Source organism: Emydura macquarii, unplaced genomic scaffold (genome assembly GCF_026122565.2).
Source record: "Emydura macquarii macquarii isolate MOO-44397 ecotype Brisbane River unplaced genomic scaffold, CSIRO-AGI_Emac_v2 contig_587, whole genome shotgun sequence".
Classification (NCBI taxonomy): Eukaryota; Metazoa; Chordata; order Testudines; family Chelidae; genus Emydura; species Emydura macquarii.
In genome coordinates this window covers 2,744,826-2,760,240 of record NW_027130724.1, presented here as the reverse complement: position 1 = coordinate 2,760,240, position 15,415 = coordinate 2,744,826, and the positions used below count along the sequence as shown (strand labels likewise).

At 48.4% G+C, this 15,415-nt stretch overlaps 1 protein-coding gene across 6 annotated transcripts in view; it reads right to left on the bottom strand.

Annotated features, from left to right (window-relative positions):
* Positions 1-408: 408 nt before the first annotated feature.
* Positions 409-15,415, bottom strand: part of RASSF7 (Ras association domain family member 7) — a 125,721-nt gene continuing 110,714 nt past the window's right edge. For 4 of the 6 annotated variants that reach the window (XM_067540505.1, XM_067540507.1, XM_067540509.1 and 1 more), the window contains 4 exons: positions 13,702-14,597; positions 8,172-8,340; positions 5,492-5,599; positions 409-3,283 (listed from right to left, as the gene is read on the bottom strand). In XM_067540505.1, coding sequence (XP_067396606.1) covers positions 3,252-3,283; positions 5,492-5,599; positions 8,172-8,340; positions 13,702-14,597 — 1,205 coding nt within the window. In that variant the 3' untranslated portion in view covers positions 409-3,251. Of the gene's footprint in view, positions 3,284-5,491; positions 5,600-8,171; positions 8,341-8,964; positions 10,081-13,701; positions 14,598-15,415 lie in introns of those variants that run through there. The other 2 variants (XM_067540510.1, XM_067540511.1) reach the window with 2 other exon arrangements.

Sequence of the window (15,415 nt, the reverse complement as noted above, 5' to 3'; positions counted from 1 at the left end):
GGGACTGGAACTTGAGCCATCTGAATTCAGTTCCCAGCTATGCCACAGACTCTGGGACCTAGGGCATGTCAATCTCTGAGCCTCAGTTCTCATTGGTAAGATGGGGATATGCTTCCTGCCTTGTTTGTTTAGGGTGGGATTTTCAGAAGCTGCTAAGTTAGGAGCACAAGACCCCATTGAAAGTCAGTGGGATTTATGCCCCTGCCTCTTAGGTGCTTTTGAAAATCCCACCTTTAGAATATAAACTGTTCAGTGCAGAGCCAATTTCTCACTAATTTCTTCTTCTCACTAGTTTCTCACTAGTTTCTTCTTGTTCAGAAACTTTGGAAGGAAACATACATTTGGGAGAAGGCAAAAGAGGCCACCACTAAGTGTTTGAAGTAAAACACACGGGAATCACTTGACAAATCCTTTCTGAAGGTTTATTTAAACTGGACAATGTTTGAGAACACAGGATACATTCATACATGGAAAGTGTTTTTACAAAGAACGCAGCATCCACATCACATTTTTGTACACAATATATATATAGGACATTTGTAAAACAAAATCAGGGCTTTGGGGCTCTCTACATACATCCAGTCCCATTCCCTAGACTTGCTCATCTCCAATTCACAATTAAAATACAGCAAAACGTGTTGGGACAGTGTTTTAAAAATATTTTTTTACTGGCCATCAAATAAAAACATTCAGCATGAAATGTTAGATAGCATGTCCATCATTGCACATATCACACAGTCCAATAATGTGCACCTGTTAAAGAGCTTGTTCTGACGGAGGCTTTGATAACACTTTAAAAATGGGATTATGGTGAGAAAAGCAACTTCCAAGATGTGCTCACCTGTTCCCAGTCTCTTGCAGTTCAAGCCTGTTTAGACAAAAGTCAAGTTTTTGCCTGTCAATCCTATACTGCCTGTACACTGAGTAAAATTTGAGAATGCTAGGGAGAATGTGGTTTGATTTTTAGAATTGGGTGGAACACTCAATGAATTTCAGAATGAATATTAATCGCAATGTCCCATTTACAGTCTCTTTTCTGACCCTACCTCCTCTCTCCCCGTTCCCCCACATTGGAGAGTTTCAAGTTGAATGGTTTCCATTCACACCTAGCAAAACGAGTAAGATATCTGCATGAAAAGTTAGGCAGTTACTCAGCCCTGGAAAGCAGAGATTTATAAATAACTGGAGAATGAGCACTACAGTATGTCTGAAGTCAACTCCTCTCTCTGCTCATCAAAGTCTCAGGCCAGCAACACAGCCTATTGCTCACACTGAGGAGAAACATGACACAACGGACATCTTTAGTTGTGGACGTATCTAGATCAGAAATGTTATCAATGCAGCATGCATTAGGATTTTTTTTTTATTATTATTATTTAGAGGAAGGAATGTTTGGGTTCCATCCTTTGGGATCTTAAAGCAAACCCACAATGAAAGACCAGCTTCTTAGGGTAGAACCGGTCATCTTACACCTGGTGTAACACCTAGCATAACGGCCCTGATCTCAAGGGAGGGCCTATGGCGCTACCATAATAAAAGCAGAATAGCAGCAAGAGGCTGTTTCCCTTCTAGTCCTCCTGTTTTAGCTCATATATATTGTATGGATATGAACAGCAGCCTGGTTCCGAATCAGAGTGTTTTCACGGAGGAGTATTTCATGGAGGAGCTGCTGAGTATTTTAAGTCAATTGGGGCAGTGGCAGCTGCAGCAGAAAATTGATGGGTTGCTCAAGTTAGAGTAAGCCACCGCCCAAATAAGCTTGCTTGCCAATGTAAGAACTGAGCAGATACAAGAGAGCTGTCTTGACAAATGGGAACGGCAAATGCCTTTTGACAAATTAACTATTCTTTTCAGAACTTCCACTAGGAAAAAGGTGACTGTCTGGAAATACTGGTTAATTGCAACAATACATATTGCATTTTAGTAGTAGGGAATAACGGCAAAGACACTCCCCACAGAGCAGGCATTCAACTTCCCTTTTCCTTGTCCCACAGATCTGTCTGGATACAATCAAATCCTGGGCTCAGTGAGATGTACAACTGGGCTTGTGCAATATGGAACCAGGTATAAACAGACCTTTTGCAGAGCTGCAAGGCATGGTAGGTGGACATGCAACTTATTGAGCTGGCCCCTGAGACAGAGAGGCAGAAATTCCTGCAGGAGTTATATGGGCAGAGGTTGAAGGACAGTGAATCCCCAAGTCCATCTGAAGTTACCTGTATCAGAGACAGCCCTACTGGAAGCTTCATGCATATGCGGTTTGCCATTCAATTACTGACATTTTTACATCCATTTTTCAATTACCCGAATGTGTCTTAGAAAGCAGGAGGGGTCCAGTATGTAAACATAAATATCAAGACTCACAGGGTGCAAGTTGCATTTCATTAGGAAATAGACGTCACTCCAGCTATTCCATCTCAACTCCTCTCTACTTTGCAAATGACACTGTTGGAAGATGATACACAAGGCACAAAGGGCATGACACCACCAGCAGCACCTCATTGCCATTACACTGATCTGGAAAGTCTTCGCTGACTCTGTTCAGCAGCAGGCAGATGCTCCTAGTCATAATTCTGCCCGGTCAAAAGAGCAACGGGTTGTACAAGTTCTCCCCCAGATTTTACAAACTTTGCTTCCATAGCACTACCAACAGAGTTCCCCGTTTCTTAGGTAGCTGGATATTTATTTAGGTCTCCAGATAAACATCCATTTTCCTCACGTTTGGTATAAACAAGAGCGACCATGGGAGTGTCACAGTGCATTATATGGAAAACAGTCCTGACTTCCATGGCTCCTTCATTGCACGGCAGTAGCATGTAGCACGCCCTGGGAAGTGAACATGAGAACATGGCACAGACGACCCACTATATGCTTAACTTTTGGTTTAGCCCAGACAAGTCTTGCACCCCCTTGTCGAGGGCAGTCCTTTGCTTTATCTACAAAGGTTTTTCATCACTTGACGCATCTTATGAGGGCTACATGGCTTTCCAGAAGTATTAGCATCTTCAATTTTTTTTTTAAATGTATAAAGCATTTAAAAAAATACAACAGGTCTTTTTCATCCAAACGGGGTGGGGTTGTTTTTGTGTTGTGGTTTTTTTTAATACATCAGTCTGTAAAAATCCTTCGTATGGCCATCAACATCCATTCATGATAAAAAGGATTAAAAAAATTATATATATATGGAATATGGTTTTACTTATATACAGTTACACTTGCAAGAGAATCACTCCTCCACTGGCTGGGCCTTTCTACCTCCAGATGCTCTGCCTTGTTGATATGACTGCAAGACATACAAAAATAAACTAAGTGACCCCATCATGGTGGGTTATTGTTTTTAAAGAAAAGAAAAGAAAAAGAAAAAAAAGATGTAGGCTACAACCATGCATTTGCAATATAAAAATATATCCTTCAATTTAAAGGGAGTGGAGATGAACACAGACACCATGATGATTTCCTCTAGTGACATGAGCAGATACAATATTTCAGTTCTGGTGTTTATACTCTCTAAGATGCTAGAAGGAAGAATACAGGCGGATCTTTGCTGTACCACTGGAGACCGGACTACATGGAGAAATGCTCATGTTATGCAGCATCTATACGTACCCAAGACAGTGCATGCTGCCGTGTGTTCTTATATTGACTCAATGTTACTGTCACTGTCTCTTAAATATTAAAAAGGGCAAATGTTTAGCAGAGAGGGGAAAGGGCTAAAGAAAAGATCAACACAATTCACCTGCTTTCATTAAAGAGAGCATGCAGCAAGAAGAAGATGCAGGTTAAATAAGCCTAATTAACTGCATGGTTCCCAAGCTGGTCCTGGGGGAGGGGCAGAGATGCCAAGGCCTGGCATAGAAAAGCCATGAAGGAGATCTGTGCAAAGTCATTCCCCTCCACACACACCATGGCTGCACTATGCAGCTCTTTGTTGTTGACCAGGAAGGCTCGATGCCAAGTTCCAAAGGGGGTTGCTGGGGAGAGCATGAGGCTCTCCCTTCTCCCCACAGGCACAATTTCTGCCTCTGCAGTGCTTCTTAAATGCCTCCCAGTAAGTGGTTGGGCAATGCCTCGCCCCCTTGCCCCTCCAGCACAAGCAGCTGGAATGAGGAACACCATCCAGTGAGAATTCAGACAACAGACTCATCCCTAAAGGGTTTGATCCAAAGCCCACTGAAGTCAATGAAAAGTTTCTGGTTGACTTAGATGGGCTCTGGTCCAGGACCTAAATCCTCTCCTTTGCAGACCCCCATTTGCCTCCACCATGACCAGCAAGAGCAGCAAAAGGATTAAAAATAATCATAAGTTTTGAAGAAAAGAGTGTGACTTGGAAGTGACTGCTTGCCCTGTGAAGGAATGTGCTTTATTTGCAACGGATGGGACGGGGCAGGTGTAACGGTTGTTTTGAAGTGTGGCGTCTCCGACTGGCCTAAAGGCTTGGGGCCCTTTGGCTCTTTTGTATATGGCTGCTGAGGTTTGTTCATGCAGCAAAGTTTCACCCCTCAGGATCAAGCCTTAAACTAAGCTGGAGGAAGCTGTGGACATGGGGGAAAGTCTGCCTGCTCACCTCACCAGAGGAGTACCAGGCCAACTGACCTGACACAGCAATGACTTGATTATCTGCAGAGAATCATAAAAAACCAAGAGAGATTCTCCAGATGGGAGCTGTAACTGCTCTATGTTGGGATCTCCCATGATGCCATTTCACTAACACCAAGAGGACGTCTCCTGCAACCACCAGCACCGGAGGGGCTGGGGGGAGAGATTAAAAAGTCCTTTTGGCAGTGCAATGCATCATGGGAGTCTGGCTGCAGGCAAACGCTCTGTGCCCACAGCAATGTCATGCCTGTCCTTGCTGGTTAGGAAGCTAGTTGTACTCCGCACACAACATCCCAACACAGTCAGATTGTAACAGGCTTGAACTAGCAGAGAGGACCCTTTCACTGAACAGCAAAGGCACTGGCTTTGGGAGCCAAGTCAACTACACTGCTTACTCTGGCAGCGAGCTTCTCCCTAGTGGCGGGACACACAGAAGGGGACACTGCAAGGTACAGGCGTCGCTGTCATATTGGCACCTGTTCATAGCACAGACATCACAGAGCATGATGCTGTTAATGCATTATTGCACTACACAGCACCATGGTCCCAGCCCGTCCTTTCAACTTCTATGGCTGCCAGAGGCCCATCCCATCCTTCATGCTCTGGTTGTCACTTGCTAACTATTATTTAAGGGCCCTAAGACAACCATTTGCGGCTGGCACTGCAGGACATCCAAGCCATTGCTGCTTTAGAGCAGCTGTTTGTTGCAATCAAATACCAGAGAAAGTAGGAGAGCAGGAGAGAAACACCGAGCGGTCTGAGAGTTGTATCACAGCCTCCGCCGCACAGGCGATAGATGCCACTGTTGCAAGGAGACTAGACCTTTTGCAGGGACGCTTGGCAAGACTGAGCATTAGGAGAAGAACAGGGCTTGAGCCAGTTCAAACATACACACCCTCAGGGTTCAGGCTGGACACCAATGGGTTCTGAAGGTTCCGTGGATGGCCGAGGAACTGCTTGGCGCTTGGTCGAGGAGGAGACTCTGTGCTGGGATGGAGAAGGCCTATGGAGGAGAAACAAGATCACAGTTCAGTGTCAACCGGGATTTGTTTTGCTAGCAAAAATGTGTCAGTTCCGAGCGCCCCAGCAGGGATGCTCATGCAAAACGTGTTCAAGGGCTGCACCTGCACTCTTCCAAATAATAAAGGGGACTAGAAGGGGCTTCCTTCTAAACTACTGTGGAGAAAAACCTACCCTGACTCTCATCGTGGGAGACAACTTAGGGATCCTCTTTTTAAACTATGCATATATTTCATATGGCTCAGAGCAGCCTTTCAAGGTTACACTAAAGCAACTTCTTTATGACCCAGCAAGAAGCCCTGCTATTGGAAGAAGTGGCCAGACATTTGTTCCATGCCCCTCCTCCATCTCCATCAACTCAGATCCCTATGAATAATCCCCATCACAAATACTTATCTGTAGTCTTCCACACCCAATACAGCAAGCGTTCTTTACAGCTTTGTGCAACCTAACATCCTTCAACACAGTGGTAGTTCTCGACTTTGTGCTACAGTCAATGCAGGTTTTCCAGTCTCTATCTGAATCGTCAGTCCGCACAGATCTCATCTACTCCAGCATTCACAGGGATGGCAGTGAGTGAATGCCTCGTTGGCTAAGATTTGGCAAGTTATGTGGAAGTTGCATGAATATCATACATGTCTTAGAGTAGACAGATGGGTGACTTTACACCAGCTCTTCCAGTACTGAATAGCATCTAGTCCCTATGGGGTTGTGTTTCTCGCTTTATTACGAAGTGCATGTAATACTCTGAAAAATAGCTAGCATTAAGGCTTCCGTCCCCATTAGCCAAGGGCTTTTCACACCATCGCACGCGGGTCTCTGCACTCGGTCTTGGAATCAAGAGGTCTTCTGATTTTATCCTCTTTTAAAGAGGCTGAACTGCTTTTAAAGGACTCTCACAGCCACAAGGAAGCCAAGGTCACTGAAGGAAAGGACTCCCTTCCCCACTTCAAAAGTTGCACGTGGCTGCCTGAAGAACCCATTGTTGCCTGGCAATCCCAGCTCCCTGGCTGGCCGGAATCACGATCCCCAGAACAGAGACGAGATCTGTCTCTGTGCATTAGGAGACACCAGTCTGGTTTCTGGAATCTCAGTGTGTTGAAAAGATACAGGGCCAGACTCTCAACTGGTGTTAACATGCACAACGCTGCCGCAGTCAGTGGAGCTGTACAGATTGACATCAGTGGAGGATCTGGCCTGCAGTATGTGAACGGAAGCAGATCCCCAGTTAACTATCGCTGCACTGCATTTCTTTCTTCCCACGGCCAGCTACCAGTTTTGGAGTTATGGGTAGGTGCAGTTTCTCAGCCACCTGCTCCTCTGCCCAGATACGTACGTTTCGTGATACCACACAGGAAAGTCACACTCACTCGTCCAGAGGCTGGAATGCAGAGTGGCCAATTCAGACACACGGGTTCCTGGCCCAGACCAGAACTGCCAATGGCCACAGAGTAGTTTGAGGCCACAGCCTCTCCCCATTTGAGCTTTCTTGCCTCCTGGCTGGGCAGAAACCACCTCTGCAGCACCCCAGCGAAGATAGGGCTCAAAGAAAAGGAAGGGACAAGCAGAGCAAGGATACCATGTGCCTCTTGCTGGCTGGACAGTTCTGCCCAAAGGGGGGCAGGAAGCCCCAGAAATAACAACCCTCCTCCCCAGACCCAAAGGAAGGTGGAACAGTCTCCTCTAGTCTCTCCCGCTAGAAGCCAGGAATTGGGTCTCTCCCAAACCCCCACCCACGTAATAGTGGATGCAGTAGGGAGGCCCAGCCACAGTCCTGTCACCCTTGTTTGCTGACAGTTCCCATCAAGGCACTACTGGCAACATTTTCAATGTCAGTAGCGACAGCCAGGCTCCTAAAATCATACTTAGGCCCCTAAGTAGAAGCAACCTGTCTTTCGGGGGACGGAATAACCCCAGCTCCCACTGAAGCCACTTGGGTTTTACGGCAACAAGGTTTGAAAGTGCTGGTCTACTGACTCTGTCCTGCAATCACTCCCTCTAGGAAAGGAGTAAAAGGGCCACGTACGCCAGCAGCAAGCCAATCCCCCAAACCCGGCATCCAACACTGCACAAGGTACAGAGTTACAGCAGTACAGACTTGTCAGGTCAGACCAGACCTCCAGTCCTCTAGGCCCTGTATCCTGCCACTAGCAAAGGCTTATGCCCTGTGCATTAAAGGATGATGAAAACCCCCACAATGCACCGAGGCCAATCTGTTCCCAGCCCACGTGGCAGATGTGCTGACACTGAAGCAGGAGCCCTGGTGACCCTAATCTCAACATGTGTAACTACAGAATTCTTTTGGTCAAGTCCATCCAGCTTTGATATTTTAATTCTGTCTAAGTGGTGAAGGAACCAGACAGGAGGCAGTGGTGGGTTAGAGGAGGAGAAAGCTACAGATACCTTGGCAAGGAAACCTCAGGGAGATGGCAACAGTTAAGAGTGGAGTGAGGAGGTTTTAAAAGTAGCATTTCAGCCCAGCGTAGTGGCAGGTCTTAAAGCAAGCATTAGCGCCCCGCTCATTAAATAAATGAGTGTCCAAACTGCGTTCTGACCTCCGTTTCTCTGGCAGGTTGGCAGTTCGTGGTTAGTTTGATCCAGCTGGGGTTCATCCTCAGGTCTGGACTGCAAAACAGTCACTGTGGCTCCCGTCTGCTGAATAAACTGCTGCAAATTACATTGCCTCAGCTCCTTATTTAACTCCTCCAGCTCTTGATTCTGGGCCTGCAAAATACAGGGTGAACAGGATAAGCTCCACAGCTGTGCCTCATCTGCCTGAGCAGAAAGGGTATCAAGACACAGGGACCTCCAGAGAGGAGGCTGCCAGCAAGGCTCCTGATCCTCCTCCCCTTGCTCACCCTTCTTCCCACTACCTCCTCCGAGTCCCTAAATCAAGAGACAACAGGGCCACCAAGAGGGCAAACAACATCACTCCTGTCAATACCAGACACGCCCGCATGCGCCGCCTGGTAACTGTGCACTTCAGACATTGTGCACTTTTGGGCTGCACTAGCACAATGCTTCAAAAGCCAACGTCTGAACTTGCCATCCTCCATCTGTGACTTCAGATCTGACACCACCACCAAGAACCGGCATGGCCCTAGATCAGTGTTTCTCAAATAGTGTTCCGCGGAACCCTGGGGTTCCGTGGGCTGAGTTGAAGGGTTCCGCGAAAAAGCGGAACCGCACTGCCGAATTTAACAGAAATCGTGCGCTGCCGAACAGCTGTGATCGCGCCGCCGAAAAGGGGAAGATTTTCTGGACTTGTTGGCGGAGGGTATGGCATGGCTGCTCAAGGGTGCTGCGGTGAAATATAATTGAGAAACTCTGCCCTAGATGATTACACCCCTAGTAAGCCAGCCGTGTTGCTGACTTTGCCTGCTGTTCATTTTTAATGTAAGTTAAAACTCAGACAGGGCATCAAGTCATATGAAAACCAGTGAGTAGCTAAGGGGCCGACACACCAGCCTGCCACTTCTCTGATGGGGGCTCTTTATCCAGCTTGAGAGAAGAGAGTCTATTCTGAATCATAAGAGGTTCAAAAGCCACTTGATCAGACCTACTGGAATGGGCCTTCTGCTACTTCCCTTACCTAACAGGACTTCAAATTACAGCAGCGTCCTTCCCACAAACTCTTGTTTTATCCTCCTGCTATGATAGCCCCCAGCACTCTAGCTCAACCAGGCACCACATCACACTCAGTCGTCTCTTTCTTTGATAGGGCAGAATCAGATAAAGACAGAGTATACTTCCCAGCGAGCCAAACTTAGACAGGCAGGGTTATTGCTCAAGGCTTCCTAACAGGGTTCTGGTGGAGAAGCCTGTCTGCAAAGAGATACAGTACACACTTTGAATTCACTTTGAATATTTGGAGCTCTGACTACACCCACCTCCACTACCACCTCCTCCTTCCAGCTAATCTTTGCAAAACCAAGAGAATATAGCAAGGCAGGTGTCCTTGAGAGACCTCAAGTTTGGCTGCACCACAGTATTCATATTAAAACTAGGTACTATTCCAGAGAAGGCAAGAGAGACCAGATTTCAACCCCAAGGCAGAAGTGGCCCACAGGAAACCAAGCTGGGTTCTGTCTCCATTAGGGTTTGAAGAGCTTTGGTTATAAACTATGCACTACCTGGGGCATAATCTGTAGCATTATCATCATTTTCCTCAGTCGATCTCAAAACGCTTTACAAAGGAGATCAGTATCCTTGTGGCTATAGCTAGCAGTCTGTGCACCAACAACAGGGAAACCATGCTACAGCATCTTCAGCACAGAGCTGCAGCTGGCACAGCATCAGCTGTCGTGCAAACGAGGTTTAAAGAGGCATCGGAATGGAATACAGGCTATCTTGGGACAAGACTGGCACGTTCAAGCCTGCTGACTCCATCTGCAGCCTAGGATTAGTACTTCCTTCTGGTTAACAGACTGACAGCCTGAATCAGTCACACTGTTTTCATGCAGTCTGGTGGGAGAACAGAGAGTCACAGGGAAGTAATCTTAAGAGTTTCCTCTGAGATGAGCCAGCGTGTGCGTGTGGGGATCTAACAGGACCCCCCCTCCCCTTCCAGTTACCCTGCTGCCGCTGGACCCCAAGTTGGAGAAACATCAGACTGCAAAACTGCTTTAGTCACAGATGGCCAGTCATATGTAACCACAATACTTTGTGACAACACTAATGTCTTTTAAAGTCAGTGTTGAAATGGCTGGGATGCCAAGACAACATCCCCGTAGGAGGATATGGACTGAGGCTATGTCTAAACTAGGAGCTTTACTGGTATAGGAAAACTGGTATCCTGAACTGACAAAGTGCCCCTAAATGTGGACCCAGCTATACCAACAAAGCAGCATTTCGTACTGGGATAATCAAAGCAACCTTAAAGTAGGAATTTTAAGAACTGTCAGTTCTCCATATGTCCACAAGAGGGCACCAGCGTCTACCAAACAGAAGAGGGAGGAAAACTAAAACGTGTTTAGTGCTTCTGTTTAAGCAAAGTATAATCATAAATATAAAACAGGGTGTGCAGCTAGTAGCTCAGAACCACCCACGAACAAGCAAGATGATTCAATGGCTGCAAAGGTAAGATTCCCTAGCAAAGGGTAACTAATGCTGCTCTGTCCTGGGCGAGACTGGGGAAGAAAAGTTTACCTTAAATCAGGCAGGGGTTAGGTGAACACAAGAGATTAAAGGGAGCTGACTCGGTCAGCCCCATGTGATCCTAATGCAGGGGTTAGGTGAACACAAGAGATTAAAGGGAGCTGACTCGGCCAGCCCCATGTGATCCTAATGCCAAAGGCCTGGGAGTGGGGTGGGGGGAACTTCACCTGCAACATCTATATACAGGCACCGTATTAAAGCAGCCCTGCCTTCCTAGGGGGTTCAGGAGAGATGAAGGCTTTTTTACACCATGTAATATTCTGACAAGAACAAAAACTTCCTCCTAGAATTTTTCCACCAAAGACATCACCCCTCATCCCACCTACTCTCTGACCACAGAATCCACCCAGCCCAGTGCCCTTGTGCCACCACCAACCAGAGGGGCATCTGCCTTGTTCCAAGACAAGCCTCACCCGTGTGAGGAAACCTACGCCCAGCTCTCATGCAGCTCTCTTAGAGGAGCATCTCAGCACTCACACCCTGCTCTCTCCCTCCGTCCCTCAGCCTTCACATAGAGGGTAGTGCTCCTGCTCCAGACAGGAAGGAGTTGTTAAGGCACTGCATTTCAAATGAGAAAAGCTAGCTGGTTGCCATCCAGATCTCCAACTGGAGATCTGGATGGCCCAGACAATAGGAATCTGGACTGAGACTCAGGAGGACTGGGTTCTGTTGCTGACCTTGGGTAAGTCACTTCCCCTCTCTGCACCTGGTTCCTGTCCCACCCTGTCTCTATTGAGATTGTCATCTTGGGGGGGGAGGGAGAAGAGGCGGCACTGTGCACAATGGAGTCCACACCCTAAGATGAGACCTCCAGGGGTATGTCTACACTGTAATAAGACACCCATGGCTGGCCTGTGTCAGCTGATTTGGACTTGGAGGGCTATAAAAATGCAGTTTAACCTTTGGGCTCAGGCAAGCCTGGGCTCCGGGTCCTTCCCCCATCAGCTCCAGGTGCACGTTTTACTGCAGTGTAGATAGACCCTAAGTGTTACTGTCACACAGCTAACAGCAACTTCCATCTTACTGGCAAATATGTAGTGGTTGGGCAAGTGCTTGGGAGAAGTTGCAAATGTAGCTGCCTCTGAGGAGTTTGCACAGTTCCTTGTCAGTTCCATCCCCAGCACCTTATGCGACAAGCAGAGCTCGAGCAGCACCAGCACCACATCAGAGGAGAGTTCCTGGGGAGGCTGGATTCCAGCAGCACCTGCTACCTTGGCTTATTCCTTCATAAGGCCAAAAGAGCAGAAGCCTTTATAGCACTGTGTGGCTGGGAGAAGAGGCCGGGTGCATTGCTGTTAGTGAGGCAATGCATTTGGCTTCTGCAGGAAACGCCATATACACAAATAGCCTCCTTCTGGGTTGTTTTTCCACAAAGTTATTTTTTTGGCAACAAGGACAAAATAGTGCAAGATCTGGTCTACACAGGGCCTCTCCCTTCATCAGCAATTTAAATATTGTGAGGAAGCCAGATCAAGAGTATGTCTACACTACAGCCGCTCAGCTACAACGCTACAGCCGCATTGTGGTGGCGCTGTAGTGCCCATGCTTCCTACGTCAATGGAAGTGATTTTCCGTCGATGTAGATAATTCACTTCTCCAAAAGGCGGTAGCTAGGTCAATGGAGGAATTCTTCTGTTGACTTAGCTGTGTCTACAGTGGGGGTTAGGTTGACCTAAACTTCATGCTCTGTGCAACAGTTCACAGCCTTGAGCATAGCTAGGTCAACCTAATTTTTAGGCGTAGACCAGGCCTTCATGCTAAGTGGCTCCCTAGGGCCTGTGAAAACAGTTCAAACACTAGGCCCTGCACACCCACAACAGCAGCCTGTGTAGTTTTCAGTAAGTCCCATTTGTTTTCCAGAGACAGAGAGGGAAAGAGATGCAAATTCTTGTACATGCTATTTTTAAAGATGCTGGTGGGCAAAGCAATTCTTTGATCTCTGCCTTTCTGGATTTTCTCCCTCTCACCCCTATAGTCCTTTAAGAAGATTACACAATGAGCTAATTAACTTGAATCTCTAGCTCACTGCAGCAGCTGCTGTAAATAAATGACTCAGGTGTAGTTTTCCTCTCTACTTGTGATCCTCACAGGGGAGGCGGGGCGGAAGCACAAGCTGGAGAGAAGGCCTTGCTTCGCCCTTAGCTTCAGAAAATCTTCCTGGGTTTAAAGCTTTTAAAAGGCATGATGTATCCCTCAAGTCTTCCCCGGTGCTTGCGACTGCCATTGAAAAGGCTGCAGCATCCCAGGACCTGCTGCATATGTGCTCTCTGGAGGGATGACAAGTGTGCCCCTCAAGCACCAAGACATCAGCCCTGCTCCAAGGAGCCATACCTGTCTCTAGTGTGGACGTGTCCATGACCGTTCCAGCCCCATCAGTAAGAGCTGAGTGTTTAGCAAGTCAGTCCCTCTCCCCACACTCTGCAGTTTAAGGTTTACCAACAGCATCTGTCCCAAGCTCTAATCCCACAATGGGACCGAGCAGCAAAGCACTGACCCACCGGAGTGGCACCACTGATGACTCGTGCATTTAAGGGCTTTGATGGATCGAGACAAGCTTGCTCAGCCCCTTGCAGGATCACGCCCCGATCTGTTAATTCTAACGGCCACGCTGCACTCCCAGCCGCTGTCTATCCTGACTGGTTATAACACTGCCCACCCCCTCCCGGACCCCATGGCAAGAGGGCCGTAGACAGCTCTCTACTGATCTAAACGGGAAAGAGGGACCTGGGGTTTAAGGCCCAATGCAGCACAGCATTTATAGGTGCTGGATGGGGATGGATGCGGAGTCAGGGCCTAAATCTAGTCTGAGCCCTGGGCAGCTCCCTTAACCGTCTTGTGCAGGCCCAGCTCGGGCGGCGGCCAGAGGGGGAGCTGAACACGGCTGCAATGCATTGCTGGCCCCAGGGGCACACGTTACTGAGGCTATACCTGGAAGTTCCTTTCGGCTTCTTCCAAGGCCTTCCCCACGCTTGCCAGGCTGCTCTCCAGCTGCGTGCTCTGCTTGGCCTTAACTTCCAGATCCCTTTTCATTTTGGCAGCCATGTCCTCTAGATCCGCAGGAGCCTCCTTCACCCTCCTGGCCCTCTCTGCAATCTCAAACTGGATCTCTTTCTCCAGGGCCTCCGTCTTCGTGGTCAGCTCGTGGATTTTCTGCGTGTACTCCTCCATGGTGGCCCGCAGGCTCCTCACCTTCTCCTGCCTCTCCCTCTCACACTCCTTCTCCAGGTGGAGCTCGCTCTGCCAGAACTCCTCTTCGCCCAGCTCCATCTCATTCCGCCTGATCAGGTGCTCCAGATAGAGGATCTCGTCTTCCTGGCTGGGGCCCCTGTCGTGCTCCCAGTGCCTGAGGTCCGTTTCCAGGGAATCCCCATGCACCTCCAAGGAGTGCAGCTGCTCCTGCTGGTGCAGCACAGTCTTAAACAGCTCTTCCTTGGATGGATGGCTGCGGCTGGGGCTGTCCTTCAAATCTACACTGTCCCTCCTGTGCGGTCTCAGCTTGCTCTTGGCAAGCCGATCACTGGAGCCCATAGGACCCAAGTTAAAGGTCATAGACTTTTTAGGCTCCCGGGACCTGGGCACCTCTGTGCTGACTGGCCGGGGTTTGATGGGAAGGCTGGCCCGAATGAATGTCCTCTCAGGAGCCTGGGTGGCATGGTCAGAGGAAGGGCGCTCGGCAAGACTGGGGCCCGTCCGCTGCAATATGAACTGCACGTCATTGGCATACTGTCCACACTTGGCTAGTGTCTCCAGAGGGCATTCGTGTGGTAGCAGCTGCCTCTCCTTCTCCCGCAGCTTCTGGATAAGAATGTACCTTCCCGTCTGACCTGAGAAGAGAAAAGACGAGTCACTAGGAAAGTTCACTCAGAGGAAATGGGGAACATCACACTTGGCAACATTTCATCATGCTGCTGTAGTACAAACAGCCACCCCTCCATGCCCCCCACCCCCGCACCCTCCCCGGTCTGTACCCCAGATCTCATCTGCATTTGAAACAGAGCACGTCCAGCTCACAGTCATTACCTTAATGCAGCTCTCATCCGTCACACTAAAAGAGGAGATTACCTACCTGTAACCGGAGGGTCTTTGAAATGTGCGGTCCCTATCTGTATTCCACTGAGGGTTTATGCAGGTGCACAATCCTCAGTGGAATGCAATAGGGACAATCACTCGAAAAAGAACCAGGAATCTTGGGGGATGACTTCTGCTTCCAGCAAAGAAGACCAGTGTCAGTGGCTGCAGCCAGGCAGCATGCGCTCTTCCCCTACACTGCTCTGTCAACGCACCTCCATCCAGCCCTATGGCTCCTCTTTCCTTTCTAGCCCTAGGTCACCTTCATTCCAAGCAGCAGGACACCCTCTCCCCGCCCCGACTTTTCATAGGTCTATACTCCACTTCGTCTCCCCGCCCTCCAACTTTGCAGGATAGACTAGAATCACACAAAGCTTCTATATACTGACAACTTTGCCCCCCATTCCTCTGAATTCTTCTGAAACGACACCCCATAATTCCAAGTCCTTAGCAGTGTCATCTGCACAGGAAAATTAAGTCCTGTAACTACCTATTACACACTGCTGAGGCTGCGAGGTTCACACCACCCGTTCGTCTACTTTCAGGTTTAGACAACACAGTGGTAAGGATTCCC